At 41.1% G+C, this 13018-nt stretch overlaps 1 protein-coding gene across 1 annotated transcript in view; it reads right to left on the bottom strand.

The window, feature by feature from the left end:
• Positions 1-13018, bottom strand: part of ALCAM (activated leukocyte cell adhesion molecule) — a 114929-nt gene that overhangs the window by 28012 nt on the left and 73899 nt on the right. The window contains exons 2-3 of the mRNA XM_058829214.1: positions 6660-6760; positions 3778-3997 (exon numbers count right to left, since the gene is read on the bottom strand). Of these exons, the coding sequence (XP_058685197.1) occupies positions 3778-3997; positions 6660-6760 (321 nt within the window). The remainder of the gene's footprint in view (positions 1-3777; positions 3998-6659; positions 6761-13018) is intronic.

Genomic DNA, 13018 nt, shown 5'->3' with positions numbered 1-13018 from the left:
TATTAGGAAAAAAAACAAGAGCAAACTCTCACTTTAAATGTGTCACACCTTCCATAATGATTTCCACGTACTCTGACAATACAGCTTTTAGCCAGACAGACTAGTTCACCATCTAGGAGGAGAGAACCTGATCTGATCTATCTATTTATAGGATACACATACTGGAGAAGGAGCCAGTAGTACAGAAACTGTAGTAGAAACAAAAAAGCAGCTTTCCTGCAGGTATTACTGTAGCTGAGCTGTCAACATTATAAAGGAACAAATTCAACCTAATCATTCTTCCAATGTTTATTTTTCCTAACTGGGATTATTACATTTAAAAAATTCAGATGATAGAGAAAAGTGTAATTATTTGAACCAATTCTGTGCTAGTTATGACTCTCTTAAAAAAAATAAACTTTTTCTTCAGTGCCAGTTAGTCTTCTTATTTACTTTTATTATGGTAGATAGACCTCTTAGCTTGCCAAAGTGGAGGATCTATCAGTGTTTCCATCATAAAAGACTACTTTCTAGGGACTATATAACTTGTCTGTTAAAACAGTTTGGCCAGAAGCCCGGAATGCAAATTTTTATCTCCAAAAGAGACAGTTTCCCCCACAATTTTAAAAGAAGAGGGGAAGAGTGAAGGGAAAAAAAAAAAAAAATCAATGCCTATACAGTTAGGAAAGGCTCTTCACCCTATCTGTTTAAACAAGCGTATTTTTACAGACTGAAACATTCTTAACCATGTCAGCTTACAGAAACCTTCCCCAACCCAAGCTTCCTCTGAAACACTGCATGTACATTGGTAATCCCAGCCCTAAGTCAACTTCACACTGTCTTGCCGAAGTCTCTGCACACACTGATGAAGTTACTGATGTGCAGATGCACTGCTCTCTGTACCTCACAGAGGTAGCAAGCCTGTGTGTTTTCCCAACAATCCATTTTATTTGTGTGCGTGTTTACGTGCAAATGCACAAATACTCCTCACTTGGATGACTACCCCAGGATGGAACAAAATCAGGCCAAAAGGGAAATGAAAGTGAATAAAAGAAGCTATTCATCTGACATTTTTCAAATAACTTTGCTTGTGGCAATAAACGAAATCAAACAAAAGACACAGTCAAAGCTATACACTAATACCGTCATATTTTCTTCAAAGGACTAATAAAGATTTTTATTTTTAGGAGATATACGCATGTTTATTTCTCTTTTGTTAGCTTTAAAGGAAAAAGGTTGATCTTTTCCATATAAGAATCTGTTGAGGACAAAATATTTTCATGTCAATTCAAGAAAACATCGTTTTATAAGACGATTAGCAGGCATTCTGGGTCAGATTTTTGGGTCCTATAAACACCAGCTGATCAAAACACGACACCTTCCCCCACCTCGGCTTTGCCTCTTTTGGTCTCCATCTCCCCAAGGACTGGTTAGAGAAGACCCTGGTTTTGGTGTGCCCTGCAGTGATCCTGGGGGGGAAAGGGAGGCCCCCTTGCTCTGTAGCTGCTGTGTGGGGCTCTCCCCATTTGGAGTGCTCTGTACTGAGCAGATGTTCCTGTCGAGAGGCTGCCACCTGCTCTCTGTGAGCAGCCTCCGAGAGGAAGCGCCTGCTGCCAGATCCCCACAGCCGCTGCACGTGCACCAAGGTAATTCACTGTAAAACACTGACTTGGCATTTACCAGCTCAGCGTCTGAAGCGAGAAAAAATGTTCAATTTGGCAGCAAACCCCACTTTGGTGGGTTTGCAACTTCAGCACACTGCTTATCTCTCAGCTTAAGAGCCTGCCAGAGTACTTTGCAACTCTATATAAGCTTCATAATAGTGGGAAAAAGAATTCACTACCTACAAAAGCCAAGCGCCCGTGCAGCAGGGCAGCAGCTCCTGTCCGCTGGGCTGCTCTGCTTTGGAAACTGGCCATTTAATTCCACAAAAAAGTTGCTGACAGGATCCATCTGGAAAGCTGGTAGTGCTTGTTTGAGTAGTCAGTGAGAGAGAGTAGCAGGTGGTACCTGAGCAGTGAGCCATTTCAGCTCCTTAGTTCCCAGATAATCAGGTTGCACAGCTGAGGATGGAACAAGCTCCAGCAAAACCCAGAATCAGTCACGACTTCTGGGATCATGAGATTCTGGTTTATGAGGGTCACACTTCAGCAGCCTAGCTCTGTACCTGTGGCTCAGTGAGTTAGAAACTCCCCATATTAAATAAATGAAGCTTGCCAGCTACTCTTAATTCTTCTGCAATTAAAGCAAGCAAGCAACTAAAAGTGAGAACTTAAAAACCAGACTCAAGAAAATTAAACGCAAAAAAAAGTTAAGAGAACCATAAATAAAGTTGTGAACGCAAAGTGAATAAAACACAAAGGTGATTTTTCTTGCAGCACTAAGTTTGCCATATTAAATGTGTGGCATCCTCCCTTCTTATCTTCCTTAGTAAATAGAAGCTTTCTCTATTGGAATTAATGCACAGAATAAACCAGACAAGCTGTGCTCCATGGCTGAGCTAGTATTGTGTTAATGCTTAGTGGAGTACACAGTAATTCAAGCAGTTAGCGTTTCGTTTTACCGTATACCACTGCCTCATCTCCATATTTACTACTGTGCAATAAGTAAACATGATAATTCTTTATCATTTCCTTTGAAGCACTGTGTTTACTATGCGTGCTCTGAGCACATTCCTCCCTGTTGTCATTAGTTCAATTGTTCTTGCAGTCAAATTGAAAGTGAAACGAGGGAATTACTAGTGGCTCCTAATCTAGTTTTAAACTCATTTATGTGACTGATAGCATAGACATCATTGAGGACTCCCTGACACCTTCTACCTGAGAGAAGCAAAAGGCTGCCCTTCCAAGACACGAATTTGTGTTTTTCAAGCTGATGTTTTTCATCTCTTTGGAGCTGCCCATCCCTGCAGTCAGCGTGCTCCCACAACAGACTTACTGTGACTGTATAAATCTGCGCCTGAAGAGCAACCAAGGCCAAAAGCCATATAAAAACATGAAGCTAAGGAAGATGAGACACTGCAGCCACAGCCCGGTGTCCCTAAAAGCCACAATGGACACCTCCCTCCTCAGGCTGACTCAGGGTTTGATGGATTACACTTCTGCTCTGAATCAGCAGCAGGAAGGGACCAGGCTTGTCCCTCTCCTGTGTGAGCTCTGAGCTGGCTGTGCCTCACAGGGCTGGGGTTGGCCCTGCAGACCAGCCTTGCCATCGAGCTGTAGTGATACCAAACACTAATGAACCTTGCTGTGCTCCAAGGGAGAACAGCAGAACGGTACTTCGCCTTCCTGCCATTCAGCAGGGGACAAAACAAGCATTTGGGGCTGGTGGCTCATTTTCCAGCCTCTTGCTCTCTCCCTCACAGTTTGTGCTGTTGCACAGTAGCTGCTCAGAGCTGCTTCAAACCTCCCCCCTGAAATAATCCTACAGACTGCACATGGTTAATGTTTCCCTCCTGCAGAAAAATTTGCTCTGAGAACAAATGGAAAATAATCAATGCTAATTTTACATTTTTCATTTCCAAGGCCAAATGACATCACATAAGTGAGTCATTATCAAAGCCTAAAATTCTCTTTGAGCCAGCACTTATCATGAATAAACTGCAAGTGCAGGCAGTCCTGTTACATAAATGCCACCAGTAGATTACATTTTTGAAAGCAGCAGAAATTTGCTAGTCTTAGTAATTTACTGAGCCAAACTTACTTTCTTGGCTTTAATCCTGCCTTAAACAAAAGTTTCTGTAATTTATGATTCAGATGCTGATGAATGTTGGTGGTAGTAACAACTGGATTTACTTACTGAAAACTTTGACTATCGTCGGCTCTTCAGAAACATCATCTTCTGTAACTAGCATACATACAAATCTCTTTTCATCACTGATTCTTGCATTCTTGATGGATAATGTGTAGTTTTCTGAGAGACTCAACCTGTCTTTGTAGTCTGGTACATCATCATACTGTACATGTTTTTTTGTTGATGATCTGAAGGCAATAAATACTGGAGATCCATTTGGCATTTCCTATAATAAAAGAATAAACACCTCTATTTTGCATAAAGAGTCATTTAGAAGTTCCTGAAGATTTGCAATTAGTACAAACCTATAATTAAAAAAAAATCTGCAAATTGTATCAGATGGCTTTTTTTTCCTGATTAATTTCTGCTGTACATAGAAGAAATCCAGTGTAGTAACAGCTAGTTTAGGACTGCCATGGTACACACTGAGAATATCATCAATAGAAATTATTTCAACCCTTTGGCTCAATCTCAGCACAGCAAAGGGCTTTCTCTGATAAAAGCTGGTGGTTTTGGCAGCACTCACCACTGTCTGTATGAAAAAGTATTTGAAATAGAAGCATGTGTGAGCTAGTCTCAACAGTTCCAATTTCCTTTCTTCATTATTGTTTTACATATTCATATTGTTTATTTAGGATATTTAGACTTTATTTCAAATCCAGGATTTAATCAGGCATAACTGCCTATTTTATTCTGAATTAGTTCTTAGCTTTTTTTTTTCCCCTTTGTCTTTAAAGGACTCAAGAATTTGTAGCGTGGGAATATGCATACAATCAAATATTGTTAATCTGCAAAGTATTGTTTTCTAGACATCCTTCTTATGCAGTTGCCATCCCAAGAAGGAATACAAAGTTGACAGCCTTGCACAAATCCCTCATATAAAAAAAACCAAAACATTTTTATGAGAGACAAAGTTACAGGGGCAGTTCTACAGGATTTGATTCCTTCCTCCTTACACAAACACATGCACAGAGCAGGGACAGACAGTGTCTGCCTTTATTTAAAGAGAGGTGAAACACTGATTTTATCTTTATGTTCAGTATTGTGCCCAGTGCTGGAAAATTTTAATTCTCTTTTATCCCTTATACCTTGCAGCACTGATGTTAGTAGTGCTCCCAGCACAATACCTCGAGAGCTGGACTGCAGAGCCCACAAAGGCATGATGATGCTGTGACCAGAGTGGTGTCAGAGCTGGGCAGGGAGCAGGAGGCATCAGCTGGTTGTGAAGTTTAAATTCCCATACAGTCTTTCTCCCTCTTCTGCTTTGGGTTTGTCTAATGTTTGTCACACAGAAAACACTGTCCTGACTCCATACTCTTGACAAGCTGGCTGTCAGGTGCAAACGAGCTCCTAACTCCTTCAGCCCACCCAGCTGCAAGCACACACAGGTAGACACTGAAGTGAGCAACAACAACTGCCACAGTGGAAGTCTCTCCAGGTTCCCACCAGGAACCCAAATTGCTCCTCACAAGGCAGTAGAAAAGAAAACAGAGCCTATCCTTCTTCCAGTGAAATAATCACCTGACGAAAAAACCTAATCCAACCATCTCTGTTGCCGTGCCCTGGGAGAAAAGGTACCACTTTCCCTTGATTGTGTGGGCTGTCAGCAATTTCATACAATAACAACTTAGATAGGCTTCTTTATATGTTAGGTTTCGTGTCCCTTTCTATTTAGAAGAAGCTGCAACACCTCCACTTGCTGCTTGGTACTTGTCCAACGCAGACAATCCAAATGCAATGGAAAGAGATAATGCGTTTCGTTTTTTCAGAATATCCTTGCATCATCAGAGCGATGGACTTGTGTCTTCCCAAGTCAACAGACTGAAAAAGATACTGCAAAATGTAGGCACTCCATCTTCTGAACACTCACATGAAACAGTTTTACTGTCCCTTTTTGGGGAAAGATTCTCCCCAGACTTCTGACTTCATTTCCCGAAAAGCGTTTGCAGGAAAAAGAACTACTGAGTGGATGTGGGCTGCAAAAGCTGCAAACCTGACGATAAAAAGGAAGTAGCTAGGGGAAAATATGACTCCTGCCACCACTGGCAGCTCATTCTCCTGTAAAAATAGGCTGGTGGAATCCATTTGCAAAAAGAGAGAACTACATAATCTTAAATCCACTAGAGATTATCTATTATTGCAGGTACATTTTGTTTGAGAAGAGGAAATTTAGAAGAATTTCACAGAGGCAGGAAAACCATTTGTCTCAAAAGAGTCTGAGAAGCAAAAGGGGTTTGGTATCCCAGCGTTTTTATCCACATATGCTTCCAGGTTTCCTTGGACTTTGATATGCTGATTCTCCTTGTGACCTGGGATAGCGACCATACACAGGAGAAGCTCATCCTGCGGTGTTCCCACGGCAGGCTGACCAGCACACCTAGAGAGCACCTGCTCCCTGCCAGAAATGGCAGTGAAACCACCAGCAATGCTCCCAAGGTCAGCTCTGCTCTCTTCTCCACTGTGCATTGAGCACAACGAAGCCTGAAACAGCTCCAAGTGACTGTCAGATCAACCAAAGATGGGGACAGTGCTTTTTCCCAGGGATGCAGCACGCTCTGCTTCAGGCAGCCGACTTCAAAAGTGCTCAAATGTACAACGATGGCTCTGTCAAGTGAGCGAGACACTATGGGATAACATGCCAGATCTCTAATACAGGTTGGCAGAGAACTCCTGAATAATTATTTCTCTTCAACAATGAGATTAATTCCTCAAACCTCTAATCTGCAGTTGGCAGAAATTATTCAGCTTGGAATATTGCAGTCTTACAAACACAGGAATAAATGGCTTCATATATGAGGCAGAAATTCCATCATTTGGAATCTTAAAATCTCACAGATAGACACACAAAAAATACACACCTTCTCTAATAAATATAAAGATATACTTACATATTTCCATTTTCCAAACATAAGACCATCTGGTACTTCTAGAGGACAAGGCATAGTAATAGTGTCTCCATATATTGCATTTACTGTGTACAATCCCAGAGCTAGAGGAGAAACAGAAAGAGAGGAAACAATTTTAAGTGTTTTCTTGAATTCCCATACACCAGCTAATATTTGGTTCACACATATTGCAACAGCAGCTCCTTTGCAAATGGTTATTTTCCAGCATGTAGGATTTATCCTCAAACCTGTAACAAAACACAGCTCCTGTCACTAAATTTGTTAAGTGAATGTTATGACTTTTTTGGACCCATGCTTCCTGCCAGAGTCAATGGGAGCCAAGTAGATTTCCAAACAGGACTGCACCTGCTCAAGCAGATGAATATCTACACTACAATCAGGATTGTCTCAAACTTAATTTTTACAAAGGGAAAATCCCTAAACCTTTATTTTCTTCCTCTGAAAAAAACACCCTGGAGAGGCTGTTTTGCCTCATTGCAACACAATATTGTGAGGAGGCCAGCAAAGAAGTGATACTCAGACTGCTGCATAAAATTAAAAACATAGGAAATGATGACAGAAAAGGGAATGATTTCATGAATATTAAATATAAATATGTGTTATTATATGTGTATAAAATGTGTTCCCTAAAATCTGGGAAAAAAACCAAAGCAAACAACAAACTAGTCTGCACATTTAGACTTTGGAAAAATGAGTGAAATGCTGATAAATATGACTTATTTAAGAACAATGTTTTTGGAAACCTCAGCACAATGTTACTATGCTAATGCATACAAATTTACAGAATAAAACTGACCCACTTATTTTCATTGTCCAAAACATGTGAATTGAACAAAAACAACAGCCCCTAAAGTGATGAAGCGCTGAAACGCAAGGAAGCTTAAAGGGCAAAATGTTACAACGTGGTGCATTTGCTACAGTGCAACTTTGCTCCTCCTTTCCTTAGCTGCCTCTTGTTTGCTGCTCCTTGCACTGGAGATGGATTTTGCCACTAGTGCTTGCCCAGAGACTGTGCTGTTTGCCTTCTCTCAGCCACACATCTGCAACTTCTGTCAGATTCTTTGCCCAGAGATTCAGGATCTCCCCCTTTGCTGTCTTTTCATTTGCAACTGCAGCTTAAGGGCTTGCTGCCAAAGGAACTGTACTTAAGAGAGTGAAGTAAGATACTGATGATGTAGCCAGGTGTTTCTGAGGATAATCATCCATTCCTTCTAAAACCATTAATTTTCCTGGAGATTCAGCCATTCCTTTCTATAGCTGGAAAAAGAAACATGCACCCGCAAAGATCTGAGCCACAGACCCCTTTGCTTTTCCCAAGTCCTAAGGCAGCTGCCTGCAGGACCTGACAATTCTATACAGTGTATAGATGTACTCCATGGGGAGGTTTTTCCAAGGGATTGTTTCTTGTTTTAAAGAAAATTGTGTCTTTTCAAAGAGCCAAACACTGAATTCCTTGCCTGAAATTTAAACTACAAAGACTCCAGAGCATTTTTCTTGGGAGAGGACTTCAGAGTTCACTGTTAACATCAGCTTGTATTTATCATGTGTATCAGAGTGACAAATGAGGCTGTGGGGCTTGTGCTGTGTGATATTGCACAAAGAAACAGTACTCAAATCTTTCCTTAGAGAAGCACATGGTTAAGGCAGAAAAGCAGGCTGGAGCTTAATGGACTAAAGGAACACAAGAGATAACAGGCAAAACTACCCACATTTATCTTAAACTTTCTTTCCTTCACTCGGCTCCTTTTCAACTAATACACTGGGAACTTTTCTGATGCTGTTACTTAATTAGTCACAAACATGCTTTAGATGCATTATTCAGACTATAAGGACTGGATGCTCTAATTTTCTCTATGGCTCACGGAGACCAGCAGTTTCCTAAATGACAATAGCGGTCATTCCACTAGGTGGTGCTGAGTAAGAGCAATCTTTTAAAATGAAACAAAATTTTTAAAGATACCAGATAATTTCAATTTCATGGAAACAGAAGCAATGTTTTACAATATCAAGTGGAATTAAATGGACGTAAAATTCAAATATTTAAGAAATTTTTCTCTTGGCCCTTTCTTGCACTCATCCTCATTCTGATCACCAGGAGGGGGGGCAATGTAACTTTGGCTTTGCAAGTTGAATCCTGATTTTCATCTTTTTGCTACAGCTAGAAAAAGCTCTCCTTTTTGTCCTTTTTTGGTTGTCTCCCATGGGAGCAAAATTACAACAGACTTGTAAATATATATTCAATTAGTAAACTGGTTAGTAGCTGTTCAAATTCCAGCTAAGTGTCATTCCGTAATTTGAAATCAGAAATGGTTATTTGGCATCATATGGAAAAAAAAACCTGCTCCTCTGATTATGAGATACTTTTTGGTATTAGGGGAAATACTGCTCGTCATCAGAGGAAAAAATGACCCCCTAGGATCTGAAATGCTGCTCTCTTTTAGATTCAGCCCTTGCAAAATTGCTAAGGCAGCAAGTAAACACTACTGAACACTCAACAAACAGCCTCATGAGGGTGAATGAAAATGTTTCTGGAGAAAAGCATTCAGAGTAGGTAATTGATGAATGGCCTGATAAAGAGAAAGACTGACCTCTGATTTTAGGACTCTTTCAGCTGAAAGGTATTTCTTAAACAGACAAAATCATGACTTGCCATAAATTTTGCCTATACTAAAATCACAGAGTTTTCTATGAATTTGTTAACAAAGGACCAGAAAGACACAGGTTCTACTTTGAATACAGAGAAACAGTCCTTGCAAGTATACAAAAGATCCTTCTGCAAAATATTCTCATCCCACTTCTGCAGCAACAGATCTAGCACATTGAAGGACTGGAAATTAACTGAATAGCTGCAAACTTTCACTGCAATAACTGCAGTAATCTCCACAAAATGACCCTACCAAACTATACATTTAAGAAAAAAACAAACAAACAAAAAAACCATCTTCAATGGAACTGGCAATTCCTCTCTCTCTTGCTCTTAGACATATTTGTAAAATGGTGGGATGAAGAAAATTATTGCTTCATGATATGACAGTTCTTACTACCAACCATCATATTGTGAGACCTCTTTATATAAATTTCCAGCTCATTCTAAGAAAAAGACAATGAAAGCAGGACCTACAAATACATAACAAATTGTTCCATGCCCTAACACAGCACAAGGTCAATGCCAGGGCCCTCACTTCTCATTAACTCTGCAGGAGGGCGCAAAGGTGACGGCAGGGAATAGCACTACGTCACCGGACATCATGTCTTGCCTTGCTCTATTTCTGGTGCACCTTTCTGTAGCTAATTAAGAGCTCAGCCAGCTTCCCTAGGTGATTTTCAGATGTTGTCTTCTAAAACTGAGCTAGTGCTGTAATAACACCAGTAATTCAGAGGCAGGATCTTGTCCCACATACGCCGAGAGCAGCTCTACCTGCTCGGTCTGAATCACACCTGCATCACTTTCCATCCATTTCTTTACATGCATAAGAGGCTTGAGTGGGCTGAGATTTACTTCATTTTCCTCTCTTTGATCCAGTGCTGAAGAAACTCTGAGCCAGAGGAGACCCTTCCACACTGGTTAGAACATGGGAAGAAAGCAGCAGTTTCATGAGGTATGATGGCTCAGAGAAAGATCTCAGCAGTACACTGGTAAATTGAGATGATATAGCTATTGATGCTTTTAACTGCAGTACTTTCCATGTCCCCATGGCAGTGCTAACTGCATCCTTTGTCCTGCCCTCTTCCTGTGTTTCACAAGGGATGAACCACACAACACCCAACATCTTCATGGGACAAAACAAAAAATCTTGAACAGAAGCTTAAATGCAGAGAAGGTGCTGTTGTTATTTTAGATCCTCACCAAAAGTTTGAGGTAGGCAATACTTTAAACTAACTATTACTTTTAAATCAACAGGATCATATAGGAGGCATGCACAGAAGGTGAGTTAAAAAAATAAAAGGAATTGGGAAGCTGATATTTCTCCAAGGAAATAACAAAAGCTGTAGGAAGTGTGTGGAAAGCAGGCATGTTTTCCACGTTCCGTTCTCAATACTGAAACAACTTCTTGCCACAAACACATCCTCTAAGTGCTTGGTAGTATTTTTGGGACAAATGTAAAACAGAACAAGAGCTGTTCAAGCACCCTCTAGATGCAAGCTCCATGGGAGACTACAAGCCTGTATCTGAAAACTGAGTAGCACAGGTACTGCCCAAGACTCCTCTGTGCTGACCTGCACAGCAGGGCTTACTTCCAGAGCAGTGCAAATCCGGGGAGCTGAACCTCCCTCAGAACCTTGGTGTCCACTGATTGAAATGATGTCTTACATCTACAAAGATGTCCTGCATTTTCCTTTGCACTTAATTTTTTACTGCTGATACTTCTGCCCTGGCAGGTTCAGCAATGCTGCTTTTTATTACACTTTCTGGACCCAAGGAGCGAAGTCTATTACTAGAGAACAGCAGGACACATTGGCTGCTATGGTTCTTTGCAGCAATCAGCAGCATGAAGCTAGGGAGGTCAATTAGCAGCTTCTGTGATGGCAGTGTCCAAACTCAAGAGCTGTTATGTCTATTTAGCACCTACCTCAGAAACTGCAGTTAACTACTTTGGAAACTCTACATTAACATTAGCACTCCAAATCTTTATTTGAGGCATTAGCCCTCCAATCTTTCCTCCAGGCAGCACAGCCTAGCCTGTACTAAATATAATCTGGGAAGTTATAAAGTTTTGCCTCATTAAATAAATATTTTATCAAGTTGTTTTCTATTTTTCCTTCTGTCCTCCACTTCCTAAAGGATTTTCAGCTATACAGGCACATGCATAGATCCTACTGGGCACCCACTTAGGTACCAGCATAAATGGCTGGTACTGACCTAAATTGTTTTCTTTAGGAAACACCAGTGTTTCAAAAAAGCATGATATGTTCTTAAAATTGGGAAGGCACCTTTTAGAATCACAGAACCATTTAGCTTGGAAAAGACTAGAGTTAGATCATTGAGTCCAGCTGTAAACCTGGAGCTGCCAAGCCCACCACTCAACTATGTCCCTAAGCCTTTTAAAGACCTCCAGGCATGGTGACCCAACCACTTTCCAGGGCAGCCTATTACAGGGCATGACAGTCCTTTTGGTAAGATATTTCTCCTAACAGCCAATTGAAATGTCCTCTGCTGCAACTTAAGACCATTTCTTGACTCCCATCTCGCTACAGTCTCCTTTTAGGTAGCTGTAGAGAGTGATAAGCCTCCTAGTTTCCAGACTAAACAGCTCAGCTCCCTCAGCCAGTCATCACAGGACTCATTCTCTATACCCTTCACCAGCTTAATCACTCCTCATTGAACACACTTTTATTAAAAGAAATTATTTGGGGTTTTTTTTAAGAAAAAGCAGTATATGAATGACAGCTGGGAGTTGGTACAATACAATATGTATTGGGAAAAAACTCTCCTGCTTTGGATGTGACAAGACTTGATAACAGGTGTTTACTGCCCCAACTTGATACTTGATAATGCCTTAAAGAGGGTTTTAACATGCAAAAGTACTTTTCATTTCATTAAAAGCACTATTTGGAGAAAAAAATAAATTTAGAGGTTTACAAAGTCACAGACAGATTGAGGTTGGAAAAGACTGAAGGCAACTGGTCCAACCACCCTGCTGAAGCAGGACAATCTACAGCACTGTTGTCCAATCTACTACAGTTGTCCAGGACTCCAGCCAGAGGGCTTTTGAACATCTCCAAAGAAGAAGAGACCATAGCCCCCCTGAGCAACCTGTGCCAGTGCTCAGTCACCATCACAAGAAAAAAGTGTTTCCTGAAGTTCAGAATTACAACCTGTACTTCAGATTGTGCCCACTACACCTTGTCTTGTCACTGGGCATCACTGAGAAGATCCTGTCTGTTTTCTGTGTACCCTCCCTTCAGGTATTTGTACATACTAATGAGATTCCCCCCTGAGCTTTCCCTTCTCCAGGCTGAGCAGTCCCAACTCTCTCAGCTTTTTCCTATAGGAAATAATTACATTTCCTATAATTTTTCCTTCCCTGGACTCTCTCCAGTATGCCCATGTCTCTCATACTGCAGGGCTCAGGAAGGGACATGCTGCTCCAGGTGTGAGCAGAGGGGAAGGATCACCTCCCACACCTGATGGCAGTACTTTCCCTATCACAGCTCAGAATCTCATTAGCCATCTTTGTGCAAGGGTTCATCCCTGGCTCCTCTTCAACTCTGTGTCTACCAAATGATCTTCCCTCCAGAGCTGCTTTCCTTGCTGCATGGACTCCTCAACTCTCAACAACTCCTTCTCCCTCTCTTTTCTTCTCCTCCTTTTTCAGGAAGGCACTTAGTAGGCTTTCCAG

The sequence above is a fragment of the Poecile atricapillus genome, chromosome 1, assembly GCF_030490865.1.
Source record: "Poecile atricapillus isolate bPoeAtr1 chromosome 1, bPoeAtr1.hap1, whole genome shotgun sequence".
Lineage (NCBI taxonomy): Eukaryota > Metazoa > Chordata > Aves > Passeriformes > Paridae > Poecile > Poecile atricapillus.
This window is presented reverse-complemented; position numbering and strand designations above follow the sequence as displayed.